This window comes from Labrus bergylta, chromosome 4 (assembly GCF_963930695.1).
Source record: "Labrus bergylta chromosome 4, fLabBer1.1, whole genome shotgun sequence".
Taxonomy (NCBI): domain Eukaryota; kingdom Metazoa; phylum Chordata; class Actinopteri; order Labriformes; family Labridae; genus Labrus; species Labrus bergylta.
In genome coordinates, this window is record NC_089198.1 from 19,033,980 (window position 1) to 19,053,668 (window position 19,689).

At 42.2% G+C, this 19,689-nt stretch overlaps 1 protein-coding gene across 1 annotated transcript in view; it reads right to left on the reverse strand.

Annotated features, from left to right (window-relative positions):
* Positions 1–3,051: 3,051 nt before the first annotated feature.
* LOC109984052 (potassium/sodium hyperpolarization-activated cyclic nucleotide-gated channel 2) overlaps positions 3,052–19,689 on the reverse strand; it is a 35,872-nt gene continuing 19,234 nt past the window's right edge. Inside the window, exons 5-8 of the mRNA XM_065953955.1 lie at positions 10,345–10,491; positions 9,895–10,135; positions 9,633–9,797; positions 3,052–9,097 (exon numbers count right to left, since the gene is read on the reverse strand). Coding sequence (XP_065810027.1) covers positions 8,148–9,097; positions 9,633–9,797; positions 9,895–10,135; positions 10,345–10,491 — 1,503 coding nt within the window. The 3' untranslated portion in view covers positions 3,052–8,147. The remainder of the gene's footprint in view (positions 9,098–9,632; positions 9,798–9,894; positions 10,136–10,344; positions 10,492–19,689) is intronic.

Consider the following 19,689-nt stretch of genomic DNA (forward strand, 5'->3'; position numbering starts at 1 on the left):
TCGGTTATCTGTACCGCTTGTCTTGTATGGGGTGGTGAGGGGCTGGAGCTGATCTCAGCTGTCATGTGTCGAGAGACAGGGTGAACCAGGGACTGGTCACCTGCTAATCACAGGGCTGATATATAGAGACAAACAACCAATCACACTCACACCTACTGGCAATTCTGAGTCACCAATTAACCTTACCGACAAAGGAGACAGAACATGACTCCACACAGTGGGCCCCTTGTTTGGGATTGGAATCAAGAACCTACCTGCTAGCACAGTAGTTTATAATGCAATATTTACGAGGAGAACAATCATAGTAAAACAGAAAGCAATAGATCATCGGCACATCTTTAATAGTTGGTCATATTATTTTTTAATTGGGTTGTTTGAAAAGAAGATCTAAGACATCATTGTAATGGTCGATATCTATGGAGTGAGACTGATGGGTACAATGGCTATTAAAAATGAATTCTGTTTAAAGGGGCTATATGTAACTTATATACGTATATGTAAATACTGCGTTTGTAGCGATACCGCAGGCCATTAGGCGAACTGCTCTCCCTTGCGTGCTCGTCATACGTACTCGTACGTACACAAACGAGCATCATCATCGGCCACGAAACACTGGATATTTACCAGCATAATGTTTACAGAGGAGGTAAATGGTCATACACATGAAAGTCTGTGAAGGAGTCTGTGTGTCTGTATTCATTCTCCAGCCTACAAACGACAGTCTCTGCAGGCACTGGCTGAGAGCAGGAGTGTGTGATGAGTTTGTCCGCCTTTAAGAGCTCCTAGGGCGGATAGAAGTGTGTGGAAGGCGGCCTCTGGCTGTAGCGGGAGTGTGAAATGAGTTTGTACTGTTGATCTCTGTAAGTGGAGCGGAGTGAGGAGGACGTTGAGAACATGCATAAGATGTCACTTCCTGGAGCTTTCGCGGAAAATACGACCCGGGGAAACTTTTTATACAGGCAACACAGACAGACAGTGAACATCTACTTTTTCACATCAGTTAACCGTTCGCTTATTAATGGGCGATTAAAAACGATTTATGTATGTAAAAACTTACATATAGCCCCTTTAATGACAGCAGGTTTTATACATTGAGAATTATGTTCAGCATAATAGGTGGAAAATACATTTTGTTGCCGTATCATTTGGCTGTGTGCTTCCAATGAGTAACAGTCTGAATTGTAGTTCAGTTCTTTGTTTTACAGGCCAAATGTCCTTGAACTGCTGTGATCCATGAGAGAGAAAAAAAATGGTAAGGTAAAGGTAAAGAACGATATGAGATCAACCAAATAGAATTGAACCTTTTTTTCTTTTTGAATAAGATGGCAGAGATTATAGTAGAGCATGTGACCTGCCCTCCTGCCACTAACTGTGTATTTTCCTCTTGATCATTTCAGCTTGACGCACTTCTCACTTCCTCCTCTGCCAACTGACTGTCCAGCAACTGAGATGTGACTGAAGCTGCCTGCAGCTGTAAAATGATTTACTGTAACCCCACCCCCCCCTCGTCTCTCTGTGTCTTGCTCACTGACTCATTCATGGAGCTCGGACCAAATGCTAATCCTGGCATTCAGATGTGAGCTGTGTTCTCTAGATGCTCCCCAGTGCAGAGAGACATGGCTGAAGCAGCATGAGCAGAGGGCAGGAAGGTGAATGTTTGTGCCTGTGTGTCCTCTTTCCAAATACAAAGACATAGAAATTCTTTTGCGTGGACTCCCACAAGAACATACGCAAATGTTACGCCAATATCAAACTGCACCGGTTATAGTTAAAAATGCAGGTCTTTACTGGAGTGACCCCTGGGGAACACCACCATTTTAGCTTTAAAGGCAGACCAAAAGCGAAAAATTTGCAGTTGTGGATCTGTGCGAGGAAAAACCGGAAAGAGATGGATGGGACAGGGGGAGGATGCCAGAGAGAAGCTAAATAAGCAAATTGCCCTCTGGAGGTAAACAGCCAGGGGGGTAGCGCAGGAGATGCTGATATGATTAATTGAAGTAGGACAGCCAGGGACACAGCAGAGGACCGGCACTGCAGAGGAAAGCAGGTAGAGGACAATGAAACTATACACTCACACTACGTATAGCTTCACAACCTGCTGTAGTATCTGCCTGCAGCCACTATCAGTGCATTGCTTCCTCATTGAATTACAATGAAATGGTTAGTGTGTGTGTGTGTGTGTGTGTATGTGTCAGTAAAGCTAAAGAGAGAGAGGACATTATGTCACGTCAAGGTAAAACTCTGAACGCGCACTGCGGATGGCCTCACCCACATTTGTACCAGCCGCATGGAGGCAACATCAACGATGTGTCTAAACCTCACCTTGCATGTAATTTTAATCTTTCTATCTCAGTGTGCCATGCATAATCACTGAGGATCCAGACAGCAGTGTGTGTGTGTGTGTGTGTGTGTGTGTGCAGAGGAAAGAAAATAGAGAGAATGGGTGGATGCTGCTCCCAGGCTGCCAGAGGAGTGTGTCCTTGGACTGCCCTCATCTCTGACGTACACACCCACCCACCCTTTCACACACATGTACACACACACACACACATGCATGCACACCGCTGTCACTGGTTCATTTACTCTCTCTCTGAATCAGACAAACACAAATGTAGGGCTTTCATTTGCACACACGCTCTTTGGTACAAGAATGAATACACTTGCTGCTGTTCTCTGCTGTCTATACACACACACACACACACACACACACACACACACACACACACACACACACACACACAGATTTACACACGTGCAAAGCTCTTAGACTGGGCTCAGACATCTCATCAGGGATGCAGCAGAGCCCCTGTCTGCAGAGAGGGAGAGAGAGAGATCTCATCTATTGTGGGGTAGAACAAGGGTGGAGGGGTTGTTGGCTGATTTACAAGGCTAACGTGTGTGTTTGTGTTTTTGTTTGCAGCGACCGTTGTAACCCCAGGAGCTACAGTAAATGTTCTTAACACACACACACACACACACACACACACACACACACACACACACACACACACACACACACACTGCAATGAATAAAAAGTCCACACACAGATATAAGTATGCCAATGCGCTCATCTTTTTATTGCACAACAATGTATCGTCTTTTTACGAACGCTTAAACGACATTGCCACTGACTGACAGACCAGCTTATTGAGAGAGACCAGGGTGTGGCTCTGTGCACTTGGCCAGCAGAGGTGGTGGACAAGACAGCCTTTTAGACGCAGGATCAAATCAGAACCCACTGGCCCCCTTGCTGCCAGCTGTGCAACTCAGTCTGAAAGGACTGGACGGCAGTAATATCATCAGAATCCAAAGTATCCCCCGACCCCTTCCCTCTTGTGATCCTTTGAGATCGATTTGGAAATGCTGTGGCTTGGGCTCAGAACTGATTTGTTCCTGGACTGTAGACATCAACTTAGACAGCGCTGGAGTTCTGAAATACTTTTAGTTAAGAGCAGAAGCGGAGCACAGCCTGAGATGGTTGCAGATTGGCCTCCAGAGAGAAGGAGAGAGGACACACGCTTTGTCAGATATATCTGTGCTGTTGACTACATGGTGCTGGTAAAGTGTGTCTGGATGTCCACACTGAGCTGCTCGTGCATGCTGTGGAATGCTACTAAAGTCGTTTCTAGGAGCATTACAGTGTTGGGTTTCTTTTTCGAACGAGTGGATTTGTGACTGTGTAACACTTTCCAGCTTGTGCCGGCGTCTCTCTCAGCTGCATGTGGGTCTAAAACCCCCTAAATGGCGTCGTATTCTCAAGTGGGACCAACATTATAGAAGGAAAGGCACAGGAACACACGTACACACACACTAACACACACTAACAAACTCAAGCACACAATACACAGAGTCCTGAAGCAGAGAGAAGGCTTAGGTAAGCTAAGCAGGCTACAGTAGCTACGACACAAAGGTTAAACTGTAAGACTAAATAAAATCATTGTACAGTAGTTGGTTCTTGACAGTGTCTAGATCTGAAGGTCCCACTAAGAATCGTACACAGAACTCTGCTTAGAGAAGAAAAATACAAGCATGCACTCTGCTTGGAGCTGTCAAGGGAACTCAACTCTGGTTTGAGATCGTGACTGCTGAGGCTTGTTCAGCCTTGGAGAGATTTTTTTTTTTTTTTAAATGGCAAACACCAAATTAGTGTGCAACCAGCGTCAGTGCTTAAAGACCTGTGCATCAAGACTATTTTTAGAAAGATTTTCCAGCATACAGTATATGTTGTGTGTTTTTTTGTTTTTATATTGTGCAGGCGTCTCCACCGTTTTGTTTGTCACTTTTGTTTCTGTGTAGCAAGCAGGTCATCTAAGCTAACGTCTAGACTGCCGATATCCACCAGAAGCCTGTCAGAGCTCACCCTCTAACTGTAGAAAATGTTTTTAATACAGCAGGTTGTGGACAAACACGACAATGTGCCCCACATCTCTGTTTATACCATATGTACAGAACATGAAAGTACAGAGTACAGCGCGCATGGTGTTGGAAGGCTCAAACCAACAAAAATGTGCAATTTTGTGTTTCCCAAATCAGGGAAAATTATATATACTGACATTGTCATTTTAATTCAGAAATACTAGTCATCATCTAATTTTTTTTTTTTTTTTTACATATATTGCAAGTTGAAAATAAAAACACATATTTGCATTTTTACAGGCACATACATACCACAAAAATAGACTATGTGGAAACTAGATATACTAGGCACAAGGTATATACAGTCCATGTGCATGGGGCACATTGCAAAAACAAGAACCAAACAAAATATACTGATAAATCAAAGACACTTTTACAAACAAAAATAATACCCTGATTTGCTAACATATCAACACCAAGGCATCCAGTACCCTTTAATATCTGGTACAGAAAGAACGAGAGGTTTGAAACGTAGAAACTCTCAATAATTGTCAGTCAGTGTCAAACAAGTATGAGGGATTTCAATCCCACTTCACAGCAAGGTCCAGAAGAAGAACCATTAAACAATCACACTTTGAACCCCCTGTCATTGGGCGAACACAGCGCTGTGTCACACACACGTCGACAGCGGCTGGAAGCCAGAACACACTTGTGATACGGACACAAAACGGATATCTTACAGAAGTGTGTGTGATGTTAGCGCTGTATCAGGTTCATGGCGGAGGGTTTGAACAGAGTGGTACTGATCAAAGTCTGGGATGCAATCCTTTGAGTTGGAGTGAGTTACACTTTATCTTACTGGATGGATGCAATGAAATAGAGACGGTGCCTGATATTGCCTGAAACGTTCCGGTAGCTCTTTAACTCTCTGTCCATCTCGCTCTCACTGACTGTGGACTCATTCAAATAATATCAGCACAGTCCTGTTAGCAGCTTAATAGGGCAAACTCTGGTATTAGCACAAAGGAACAGGGAAGAGGACTAACTGATTGCACTGAAACAGTATCGAAGCACACAACAGCTATTGACTCAAATGGACTTGGTTCATTCACAATCGCATTGGCATTTTGGCATGTACCTTTCCCATAGGAAATAAAAAAACAATACAAAGTGATGCTGATGAAACAGGTTGTAGAATTGTGACAAAGAACAAGATTTAGTGCATGTGACTGATCAGGAAAAAAATGTAAGTGAAAATGTGGCAGCTCTACAGAAACAATGAACCAGGGTTTACAAGCCATATAATGAAGCCCTTGGATAAAAACAATCACCTATACCTTGTTTCGAAAAGATCTATTTAATCAAAGCAAGTGTCAGCCAGTTTTGCTTAAACAATCTAAGATGCTCCTTTTTTTTCAGCCAATCAAAATGCAAGGGGAGTCTTTCAGCATGGTTAAATCAACAGGTTGATTATGGGAGGATGGACAAGTGTACATAAATCAATGGCAAGCCACGCTGCAGCACTCAATACATCTCTCTGGAAAGGTAGCAAACCTGAGTGAAATGTCCATCGCATCGATTTTACAGTTTAGCTCTGGATTGATTTCTCAGAGCCAACAAAGTTGGACGCGGTGTTTATTCAACACATTGAATCAGCTGCCTATTTTCTACCCCGATTGGATTCACTTTTTGTCCTTACTTTTTAACCAGATAACAGCTCCAGGAGAAGTACTATAGCCGTATGAGCAGAATGGAGCATCGATTTTCATTTTGATTACAAGGTCGAAGTGCAACAGAAGGTGCTTAATTGAATGTCCTCAGTGCGCGCTTTAAAGTTCAAAGCGGTTACGACTTGCTCTTGTTCACGCCGAGAATTAAAAAAATTAATAGAAAAAAAGTATCCTCTCATGTGTAAGGGGTGGTGTAAGGAAAGGAGTGGGGTAGCATACAAGTAAAATACAGCAACTTTCAACCCAGAGAAGCATCATAGAACTTAAAAAGATCGCAGACACTCAGCAAGACATAAAGCAACGGCCACAACCCCCTTGCATCATAAAAGCCTCTTTAAACCTCCATCCCTTTATTTACATGGCAGTTTAAACTGATTAGCTGTCTTCCTTCTCGTATGGCATACATTCAGCAAGAGAAGGCTTTAAGGTTCAGCAGGATCATTGATTTTGAACAAATAGAACCACAGCCTCAACCATATCTAAAAATTTGAACAATAGGATCGAAATGTTGAGACATTCATGGGGGGTTTGAGGTGATCTGAGCACACAGAGACTTTGATATGGAGCAAAGAGTTTTTAAAGTGAGGCATTTTTACCCCATGCCGCCCTTCCCCAAACCCCCATTCAGCTTACAATTTGAATGGGCTTTAAAGTGACATTTTTGAGGATCTGACTTGCTAATTTCAAAGCGTTGGTTCCTCCTGTGACTTTGAACCTGTTTGCTTCTGTTTTCTACGAAAATGACACAGCCTCTCATTCCCTCCAACATTTTTGGTTAAGGTAACAACATGGTCACTGGATTACAATACCTCAAGTGAAGCCACAATAGCTGCTGGATTCTTTAAGGTTTCACATTGAGAATAAAACAAAAGGAGAAAAAAAAACAAGTTCACTTTCCTGTACAGCATATGTATAGATATTTATATTCATATATATTTATATATAGGCGGGGTAGAGTATTGCAGAATCATATTGCGTGTGTTAATCAATAAACCTAGACAAAAAACAAGCAAGTATACAGTATGGGTTGTTCACAAATGTTTCCTTTCGATAAAGCTCAGATTATTTAACCACCTTTTGCCTTCAGAGTTACAATCAGAACACCGGCTGAACATCTGACCGCCTCCGAGGTGTTTCATGAAAAACAGGTCAGAGCAGACGTCAGCATGTCAAACCGATTACGCTTGACAAAGCAGTGCAGAGAGTGTGTGAGTCCATTCTCTGAAAATAGAACCAAAAGGTAACCAACAAACTCACGCACACAAACTTACGCCCACGTATACACAAACACACAAACCAAATATATGGCTTCTAACGTTGAATCAAGGCAGTTAAATAAATGGCATTTTCTTCTATGTTTCTTTTTTAGTTGATACAGACACAACCAGACTTTGTGTTCGAGCTCAACTTTGGTTTGGGTAGATACAATGAATATAATATCCCTCTGACTTTTTCATCAACTATTTACACATCGATGTAAGATCGACCAGCGGTCTAAAACACTATTTCACTACTATTTGAAACAATATGAAGAGCAATGTGTTCTTTTGCTACGACAGCTTATACAGAAAGGAAATGACACTCAAAAACACTTTGAACGCTTAAAATGTCATTGTCATTTGACCTCAAGTCCCTGATTTTCATTTTTTAAGTCCAGCTCCAGCTAGATTGCATTGCATGGATTCTACACAGTATGCAATAGTTACATTAATCGTACTCTTCTTCATATCTTTACAGTAAAGACAGCGATATACAGTAGGTGTTTGGAAGCAGAGTGTAAGGGGTGATACTAAGACTAAAGGTGCTGGCACAGTAGACTAGACCAGTTCCACCTTAAGTTATACTAGTTTAATTGTATAGACTCCTCCTAGCCAAAGTGTCTCAAGATTTGAGTTGCTCTTTTTCTTCTGCCGACTCAGCACACAGTGCATCCAGGTCCAAAGATGTGTGGCGCTGGCGGTAGCTGATTGGTCATTCAACAGGCTGACAGATCAGCTGGACTGACCTAAAACAAACAGATTCTCCTACAAAAAAGGCCTCTTTCCTGAACTCTACCAGGGTCACAAGTTGGAAGACAGCCGGGATCTGGCAGAGTCTAGCTCTGGAAGGCTGACAATTGAATCTTTCTTGGGGACTCCAGAGTCTGGAGGTCCTGATCCAGCAGCTGCTGCTACTGCCCCCACCCTAGAGGGTTCACCGGGAGGGGGCGTGGAGGCAAAGGCAACCCTCTGCGGAGCTCCTGCCGATCTCCCAACCCCGGACGGCCCCGGCAGGCTGGCATGAGACGGCTGTGGGGGGCCAATGGAGTTGTTAGAGGTGCGGGTGGATGGTGGAGGGCTGGGAGCTGCAGAGGCAGCTTGTGGTGTTCCCTCCTGGGGGAGTGAAGGCTGGGAGGCAGACAGCGCCCGGGTATCCTGGCTCAGGCTGCCTGTATGAAGGGAGTGGGTGCTCTTGTGTGAGGCTGGCCTCTGCTGGGTCTGTGTGGGGCTGGGTGCATGGTGCTGTACAAGGGACAACTGGGAACCAGAGGGTCCTGCACTCGCCATGTACTGGAAAGTCCGTCCTGAAGCAGCGAGTGGGCTTTGGACGGGTGGGCTTGAGATCGCAGATCCAAACACCCCCCCAAATGCCTGAGGGGGGTGAGACTGAAGAGGAGACATGGAGACAGGACTGGCCAAGTTCTGCATCACCTGGAACCTTCTAACCATTCGAGGAGACTGCAGGGTCCCTGGGCCCACAAGAGGACTCGCCATCTGAGGACAGAAGCTCATCGCCACTGCCTGCTGCAGAGTAGCAATAGCAGAGCCCGTCTGCGGCTGGCCGGGAGGAGCAAAGATACCACCGATGGAGGGGGTCATAGACATGGCCCGCGGTCGCTGGAGGTCCACCAGCTTCACCATCTCACGGTCGTACTTGACGATCTCCTGGATCATCTCGTTTTCCTGGTTGTTAAACACCCCAGAGTTGAGATCATGCTGAACCTTGTGCATCAGGATGGAGTTCTTTTTTCCTGAAGATAGAGAGAAATGGAGAGATTATCACAGAGCAAATGGAGAAGGACATTACAGAGAGGACAAACAGTAGAATTCATGAATGGTAACAAGCGAAATTGGAATAAGAGAACAATATGAGGTAGATAAAGCATGTGATGTCCTTCACACCAGGTACATCCTCCTGCAGAACAAGCCCTGAGGAAAATGGAAGTGTCACTCTGTCCTCTCATCTACTGTTACATACTGTAGTCCTGTGTCATTTCGAGGGAACAATGTAGCTCATTTTATTGCAGATTTCAACACTTGTGTTCTGGAAACATTAGTGAAGAGGGGAATTAGTTCTTTTTCTGTACATGAGGTTAATTTCAGAGTGCGTTTAATTTTTTTTTTTTTTTTTTACATTTTTTTCTTTTTTTTGTCTTGTTAGAGGTTTGTTAGACTTCATACATGTACTAATATTGGGTTATGATCACATGATGTCGTGCTTGTTCCATCTAAATGATGATTTAGTTATGAATGTATAGTTTGTTTTGATAAGTTAGGGATTTTTACCAATGCGGTCCAGACGGTCAATAGCAACAGTCTCAAAGGCTCGTCTCATCATGGGATACTCTTCCAGCACCTCGTTGAAGTTGTCAACAGACAGTGAGTAGAGTCTACAGTAAGTCTCTGCTCGCACGCTGGCTGTTCGCCGACCTCTCGTCAATAAACAGATCTCTGAAAGAAGGAGGGAAGAGTGTCACATCTTAAAATGAAGAAGTTCTACATAGCATCAGCAGAATGCAACAAATGTAAGCTGCCAACTGTATCACACCTCCAAAATAAGAGCCATCAGAAAGTTTCATTGCAAGAGTTCCCTTAGTGATGACACTGCAGACCCCGTGCTGAATGAAGTACATTTTCTTCCCGATGGTTCCCTCTCTTATGATGTAATCATGCGGCTGGAAAACCTCAAAACGCAGCTTGGTCAACATGGCGGTGACAAAGTTGGGCTCTGCATTGGCGAACAGCGGCATGGAGGCGACGAGCTTACGACAGTTGAAGTTAACAATTTCCTAAGAAAAGACAGTGTTAGTGTTGAATCTGTCAAATTTGCATATGAATTACTACACCACCAGAAAGTGTCTACTTTAAGCATATGTGAAGAACAAACAACAAAATAGAAGCTCAAATTAACACATTTGTCATTATTTTAATTTAATAATCCCTACAATAAAATATGATACAAATTGACACATTTATGATGATATTGTGTGTGTCTTACCTCTCTGAGAGGCTCGCTGAGTTCTCCTAGAATGCTCTCCTCATCAAACATCTTGCCCTGGTATCTGTGCTCATAATAGTCATGGATCTTCTGTCGGAAGTCAGCAGGTAGCTTGTGGAAGGACATATACTGCTCCACTTGTTTGTACTAAGAAAGAATGGGACAAACAGAGATAATTTTAATGCAAAGCATATGATGATAAAACATCCTTATTTCCAACTCTATGGCTGTTTAATTGTAGTGTCCTGCTCAAAGGGTGAGTCTTGTGATAGTCTACGTTTTTCATATTGTCTAAAAAAAAAAAAAAAAGGGCAAAACTAATTTATTTTTGACTCTTTAGTCTTAGCCTGATGTAGATTATTCATCTGGAACATTGAGCTCCATTGTTGTCAAAATACTATCAAAGCACAATAAGTGAGCCTAACTGTTGTGACATAACACGTAACATGCTCTATCATTACGCATGCATCATATCATTTATTCAAAGTTAATCCAATGTACAAGGTCCTGCAGCTCTGACACAACCAAATGTGTATTTCTGCAAAGTTGAAAATAACCCCACAGTTAAACACCTTGCACTCCTGTTAGAGTAAGATTTGTGTTTACAATATATTACAGTGTCCAGATGATTCATGAAACTATCAGGTCTTTTAAAGCATAAACCTAAATATTTATGACAAGTTTGTAAAGACTGAAACAACTAATGGGATTGATATTTTGATCTACGGTAAATAAGTATTGCAGATCAGACTGCTTGTTTATGACTTTCATTCATATCATATTCACATTCATTCATATTTTTGACAGAGACAAAGATATACAATAGTTCAAGTTGTATCCATTAAATACACAAACCGAAAACTTGGAACAAAAACAGCTTTGGAAACAAGACAAAGTCAACCACAGACCTTGAAAATACCTCTAGACGATACATTTGAATAAAGGTTTAAAGGCATAAGGGATCAGGTCATGTGTGTTCATACATATCTTTACACACCTTTGTCTATACAACCAGCAAGAATCGCAGCATAGCCTTTTACCTGTCACCACTTAAAAAGCACAGGAAAACACATTATTTTTTCTAATATTCAGCAAGTTGTCACAGAGTTTTACCTACAGTCAGAAGTCAGTCTAATTCGGCAGCAAATCCCAACTTTATGAAGGTCATGATGTTCAGTTAATAAGAAAACTGTTTACAGGATGCTGATGCAAAGCTGTAGTTGATGGTGCTGTTGAACTCTGTAGCATCCAATGAGATTTATGAAACATGTATACTCTGGTAGAAAACAATACAATAAAAAAATCTTATTAAAACTTAATGTGATTCAATAGCACCACAAACTGAAAGTTAAAAAATCAAGGTCATCAATAAAATACGCAATGACCATTTGACGATGAATAAACAGTGGTTCACCCGATTTTCTTCCAGTGAGTCAACAAACACAAAAAGAAGCCCCAGCACACGCCCTTCAGCTGTCAACTGAAATTATCCCACTAACCGCGGGATAAATGTCGCCTAGAAGTTAATCAATGCCTGATCAATGGAACGTAAAGGTTCAACACGGCAACAACACAAACAATCAACTTCTATTGTTGAGATATGATAATCACAATCCATGCAGAGTAAGCACTGAGGAACAGACATACCCTGGCTGCAGAAAGAGGGGTGGGATAGATGATAGGTAAACAGAACAGACAGGAAAATGTCAAGAAAAGATTTCTGTTTGTAGTTTGCTGTCAGGCTGTGTGTACTTTGACCCAGCTTAAATGAAAAGCTATACAGAATGCACAGCTCAAGCCTGCATCTATGAAGTGGTGTGAAACAGATCTGAGAGGCAGAGTGACAGCTCAGCAGGCCGACACATACCGTACTATGGACTGTCTTCACAGAGCAAGAGGGTCATCGTCCATCTCCATCCCAAAAAACTCTTCTGAATGTCACATAAACTATCAGCTGTTATTATGGGACACCTTCTGACTCTGTGTACGGCAGGTCTGCTTTGAAGTAGCGCGACCAGCCCGCAGCTGGAGCATCCCAGGCCATTTCTGTTTCCGACAATATTGTGCATAGTGTCCTGTCAGGGGCCCAGAGCAAAACAATGAGGCCCACCTGCTCGAGTGGTGTTACAAGGTCTGGGTACACAAAAGCAACCAGATAAATGTCTCGATTGGAAATTGTTTTCTGAAACAGACAGAACGGCTCCCTGTTTGCTAAAGAGGGATATATTTGGCAAACAATGGAACTACTGCACACTATGAGCATTTGTTTACACCGGGAGAGTCCTGTAGTACAAGGTAATGAAATCCAGCAGTACAATGATTCACATTTCAAGCTGTAAACAAAGCATATTATATACCACACTTAGTCCCACCTTCAGCGTCTGCAAGGTACACACCAGGCTTTTAACTAAGTTTAATAAAAACCTCTCTGCAGAAATAGTAGATTCTCAGGGAAGGGTCATGGAAGAAAGACAAAGTCTGCCTGCGGTCGGTGGTAAGGGCAAATGGGTGAGATAAACATCACAGGAAAACCTTCCTGGAGATCTCTTTCAGGGATCTCTAATTTGGTTATTATTTAAACCACCATGATACTTACACTATAACTGTTATTATATCTGTGCCTAAACCAACGGCAATAGACATTAAACATATTTCAAGATTGGAGGAGAACAAGCATTACCCGTCTGTATACAACAGAAAACCTGTGAGACAACGCACTGTGATTTACAACATGACATAAGAACATGCTGACAAACCCTTTTATAAAGTGATTACAGTTGATGTGATTCTCTCAAATGTGTTTTGGACAAAGTAACGAGTGAATGTAAACTTCACAAATCTTCATCATTCTTATTTGGGTGGATATCTTGTCCTACCCATTCCTGGCTGGACTCTGTGACCCGCAGACATCAGCAGACAGTTGGCATCTTCCCCTGCGTTTCTCTGCCAGGTTTGCACTTCAGCTATTTACAGTTCTTGTTTATTTTAGGCAAAGCAATGCCTTGTGTTCAGTGTGTACATTCTCAGCCAGATCCTGGTGCAATTTCCTAAAATGATGGATAGGCTTTAAGTCCAATATTGTCACCAAATATGGATGGAAGACCCTTACCCTATGACCCAAATAACACTGGTCTTGTCTAAATCAAATTCACAATGCAAAACACCTCAAGGTTTCTGCAGCCTATTCTTTTTTAGGATTATGCAAATGAGTTACCATGATTTGAATTAAAAAGCAATAACAAAAAACCCAGAAACTCTATTCCAACAGTCAGAAATGTTTTAGCAATAAAAGTCCCTGTTCTATGTAAAAGTTCATTAAAAACCTTGGTCTCTGCAGTGTAAACCTCTAAAAGTCCCTTGTAACTGGGGTGTGAATGCTGCTAAAGGTCACCTTAAAAAAAAAACTGACTATTAAACATCTCCATACATGTTTTGATAGTGTTAGCATTTTGTGTATACTGATGACAGCATCTAGCTCACAGTAGCCCAAAACCCTGTACCAGCATCAGGGGTGAAGGAAGAAGGAAAAAAGGAAACTCACTTCCTGATTATGTGTTGATTTAATGCTACTATGCAAGAATCACAAAACATACTGTTTCTGTAGAACGGACGATTGTATGCAGCGATCTCACTTTGCTACACAAAGTGAAGACAGTCACAGTCAAGAAAAAGAAATGTGTGCTTCAGACTGATGCCATCACCCAGACTTATGCCTTCTGCCATATAACATAAACATAAATAAACAAAACATGTCAACATTTTAGAATCATTCAGAAATCCATGTAAGGAAAAGTCTCCCTCTCAGGGGCAGCTGTTCGGCTCCTCTGATGGAATTACACAACAACACAGTCTCACCTGCATGAGTGACTCTGCTTCCTGACATCTGCAGATGGAGAGTGGCCTGCAGAACTGACCCTGTGTCACAGCGCTTTACCCAACGTGTCAGAGCTATCACTGCAGCTGGCGTGCAGCTCTTACAATAAAATTGCTGATTGTGGACAAAGCGGAGGTGTGAGGTTAGTCTGGCAGCAGGGGGAAAACCTCACACTCGCCGTAAAGACGCGGCAATAAAGAACATGACGTGAAACTCATGCCGTACAGAGGATTGTGACTCAGCTGAGTGCGAATGAATGAGGCAGCAAAAGCCTATCTGATTGGACTTAGATGGTGGCATTTAATGACTTGACTTTGAGGGCCATGTCACAGTGTGCGTTATCGATCATCAACAGGCGGACCTGAAATCTCTCCAGTGTCACAGAGGAGAGGAAGCAAGCGTCAGAGCATCCAAAGCAGAATGACAAACAAAACTAAATGATGAAAGTGAAAATTACATTTTCATCCATTTTCTGTATCACTGTTGTGACTTCATGTGGCAATGCAATGCTCCACTGATATTTTGTGATATAAACTCCTGTGTTTTACAGTTTGGACTCTTTTGTCCAAATGCACAAAGCAGCCATTTACGTCTGATGTTAAGGTCATGTGCTGTTATTGTTGTGCTGCAGTGTTTAAGGTTCTTAGTCGTAATAATCTGTCGTAATTATTACTTACTTTTGTTGTAAGATGTATCTGACTTAACATGTCGCCTGTTCTCAATTGGTCATCACCGCCTACGAACTACGAACTGTAAATCTAGGGGGAAATCGACCAATATGATCTGTCATGTTTAAAAAAATGACTCTTTCAGCTACGAACAAACAACAGTTAACATAAAAGACCTTAGCCAAATGGTTATATAGTTTTTGTTGTTGAAATAAGACAAGAGCAGTTAGATCATTACCATTTTCATTTACTCACAGCACAGTACAACATCATGTGAGCTATCCACCTCGGGTGTGCTGGAGGGAAATGGCAGCTGTGTGAATATGGTCAATTTCCCTCCTTGTCTCCTCACCTCACCTCTCCTCTCCTCTCCTCTCCTCTTATGAAATACTAATTCAGGTTCATCCCAAATGTCCATGTGAATGTGTAATTAATTCACTCCATTTGCTGCACAATAGCCTTTTAATACTATGAAGCACATTCACCAAAGAGAGAGAAATCAGATAGTGGTAAGTTTGAGCTTGTCTGTCTTCATTGGCAGATGTGTATTTAGGGAGGAACAACACACTGCGGTACAAAGTATCATTAAATGAAACAAGGCTTCTGAGGCAACACTGAAAATCTTTTATTTCAGTCAAAGGGAGTGACGACCAAAGAGGACCAGCTGATAAGAGCTTGTTCATCAGACACGTTTTCTACAACAGTAGTGGATATCATTTGGCTCAAAGCAGGACACACTGTTTTTGTTGTAGACGTTGGCACGGGAATCTCTTTGGCCACTATCTCCTCAAAGTCAGCCTGGTTCTGGATAATTGGAGCGATCAGTGACAACAGACAGACTACTGTTGCTGATGGTGGCATAAAGATGAAGAGAGAGGAGGGGGTCGGGCAGAAAACAATACTATTTCCTGTCCTGTGTAACGTCTCGTCAGAGAGCTCAGACTGCTGTCTGCTCTCCATCTCAGTCTTGCTGACTGAGATATTTTTCCAGGACTACAAGAGAGAAGAGCTGATTCGATGGTAAACCTCCTGTTTGGCCCCTAAGAGCTGATTATTTATTCAAAACGTGCATCTGTGTAGACCTTCAGTATATATATGTCTGTCTCATGTCTGAATTGCACAGTCTGTGATCTAAATGAAAGCATGAGTATAACACCCAAACATTAATTTGTAAATTGCTATAATTCTCTTAATCCACAGGTCTCAAGGACCAAATAAGAAGTTCTGCAAAAATTTAGATTCTTAAAAAAAAGAGTTCAGCAGGCCAGTATTTTAAATACTTTCACACAAAGTGCACACGAAATCTAATTTGTGCATTAGGGTTTTTTTTTATGAAAGGCTTATTGACATGACACAGGTAAACATTAAATTAAACATTAAAATAATGATGGCTCACATCTGTTAGGCTGCTCCAATTTCACTTCCCTGGTGCTGGGCATTCTGCCCTTGTTAATATTATTATTAACAGCTGTGCCTCTACTGCTCTGACAAATCAAAGTGTCAGGAAGTGATGTCACATATTGATTAACAGCTGCTGAATGTTGAGTTTGAGAAAGGCAAACTCTGAACTAAACATAGTCATCATGTTGATGAAATAAGACAAGTCATCAGTTGAATGATGTGATAATACACTAATCCGCTGCAGTCACACAGACATTGTTTTTGTAACAAAGTAGCAGTTAGTATAGGAAATTGTAGTGTAGTCCAAAAATGTTTTGCAGTCAATTACTGCTTAAACTGTTCTTGCCCTCACTTCATCCAGACAGCATAACGTCTTCTCTGCTGCTTGAAACATTTTACAATGCAGATTTCATACAATACTATACACCAACAATATTTCTTCTCCCTGCTTTCACCACAGCTTGACATTTGAGTGTCCTAAATAAATCTTTGGTGTCAAAGGTCAATCAGATTCGACATAACCAATAGCTGAAGTGGTTTGCCCCTCACCGCACTGTATCAAGGGACGATGCAGTGACACTAAGATCCCAAAGGAATTATGAGTTTTAATTTTGTATGAATTCAAGTCTGCGATAGATGTCACTCAAGCCCACACAGTCCATATGCACCATTCAAATTGTCTAATTAGACCATAAAATAGTCACATCAGACTCAATGGACAGTAAAGATGTTTTTAACTCAGTGAAAATAAGTGTTGACAGATTTTTCTTTTTTACTAGTCTGCAAAAACACCAATCCTGACTTTTGAATAACAATGAACAAAACTTAGATGATTAAAAGAGAGATTATGAAGAAAACGCCCCGAATATAGAATACCACAGAAGGAGCAATGGGCTGTAATGTGAACACTGAGGATGGATTTTTGGTTCTTCATTATTCTGCTAGAGATGCATAAATGCAGAAAAAGACATTTAAATGCTGCAAATTTTTACATAAAACATGGTAATGTCAGAATACTGAGGGACCAAAAAATCATGTCACTTATGGTCAACCATGCATATCTGCATATATCAACAAACATGAATTTTGATGTGCAAATTTCCTTAGCTCAACACAGCACAGACAGCTATAAAGGCGGAACATTAAAGGTGGCACAATTGGGACTGCCTCCATGCATGTATGTAGGTCTGTCTGCCCCTCTGCTGTGTGTCACTGTGCACCATGTATAAATAACTCAGAGGTCCCTGCACAAAAGCCACCAAGTGGAAATCTGCCTAAATTTAACCAGCGTGGATTGTGAGTTTGACATTACTGCTGATCCGAAATGGAAACTCCGCACAATGCTTGCTGCAGCCTCAGTAGGGCTGCACCAGACTGCCAGCAGACGTGTTGTGCTAACAGTCTCCCAATGAGAAAAACGTCACTCTCAGTCCTATCTGGAGGCGTGGCGAATTCAGCCGGCAGCATCAGCCCCACTGGCATAGCTGCCACTTCTCTGCTCTATGCATTTATTTTTATTTTTTATAAACACGTCTTTAGCTGAATTACTAATCCTCACAGAGCAGCCGGAAGAAAAGAGAAGAAAATATGACAACTGGTCAGAAGAAGGGTTTTGGGGAAATGCAATTTCTTCCCTTCAGCAGAAAAAAATATTTATATATTCTGCGGTGAGGCTGGGTTAGAACAAATATTTAAATATGAGTGAATACACACAGACCAGACAATTTGTGGAATGAAATTCTGACATTAAAAACCTGCATGTTTCCTACTTCTCAGTTTATCCTCAGACTGAACAAAACAGGCTGTTTGAGGATTATACACGTTTGTGTGACTCATCTCTGCTCCTAAATACATAAGACTTACGTTTTTGTCGGTGTTTAGACTGCTTATGGTGCAAATTTAACACTTAGGTGACTTTTTGTTCACTGTCAGACAGGAAAGGGGACAGGTTGCTTGTTCTCTTGACCCCTAATGTGGAAGAAACATGTAGGATGGAACCAGATGGATTTCCCCCCTAGCCTTTTAACTTCATCCAGGACACACAGAAAAGACAGGAGCACCAGTAATCACTTCACTTGCTGAATCGCTGTCTTCTAAACCCTTTATTGGATATAATTTATACCCAAGGGTCCAGACTTATGGCTGATATACCCCTACAGGAAGTTTCACACAATACTAGATGGACAAAAAGACAACATGAACACTCTAAACGACTGCAATCCACATCTTGCAGTGCACCAGCAAGACTTGTCGACAACAAGGCCGTTTCCGTCACCCACAGGTTTCCCCTCCCCCTCTCTGTGCTCCCTATAGCAGATAGTTAGCAGTAGCAGTGTACCTTTCAAGGACACCAGCACCAGAGAGGAGAGAGAGAGATGGAAAATAGATGAGAAATGTATGCTGAAGGGTGAGGAGAGAGAGGAAAATTAAGCTAACTTAATTAGCTGCATTTATGAAGGGACCATGTACAATATTGAATATAAACGTTGCCATTTGATGCATTGTACCAGAGAAAGCTCAAAGCTTATTTGCATCTGCGGGTCAGGTTGAAATATTAAGGAGGTGGAGGGGAAGACAAGAGGGGATGAGAAAATGTGAAGAGGGCAGTAAAAGATGCATAAGAGATGATACAGAGTGCAGCTAGAGTGAGAACCGGTGAGCGAGTGATCAGATAGAGAGAAGGAGAGAGAGAAAGGCAGCCATGGTTGCTTACGTCACCTTCAGGATGACATTGGCAGGACACACAGGTCTGCTGCCTCATCAATTCTACTGCTGCCCAAGGGGACATCATATCACACACACACACACACACACACACACACACACACACACACACACACACACACAGTCTCTCTCTCTCTCTCTCTCTCTCTCTCTGTCTCTCTCTCTCAACCCCATCACACACACACACACACACACAAGCATACGCCCAGCCCTTGGCAACGTGGCTCTACCTGGCCAAACACACCCGCACTCTCTGATTGGATGCTGAAAGCCAGCAACACTCCCCCTGCTCCCCATCGAATGAGACTCTGCTTGGAAACAGACAGGCTGTGCTGTTACCACCTCAGGCCACTGCTGCAGCACGTCTCAGCACCGCTCTGATCCACATCATGTTTTAAAAGATGTCAGACAGGCAGAACAAAACGAGCTATCCGCCTTTAATGACAAAAAAAAAGCATGAGGGGTTAAACAGGATAATGTGTGATTAAGGTTAAAATGCGGAGGAGAGTGTTTGGGTGTGATCTGATGCGGCACTGCAGGAGAATACACAAAGTTACACACAAAAAAAAAACACAGTTTCTAAAATTCACATTCATTGTATCAAAACCCTGCGCTCTCAATACATGAAAAGATGACGCGGGAGACTCAAATTTCCATTTATCAGCAGCAAATATTCAG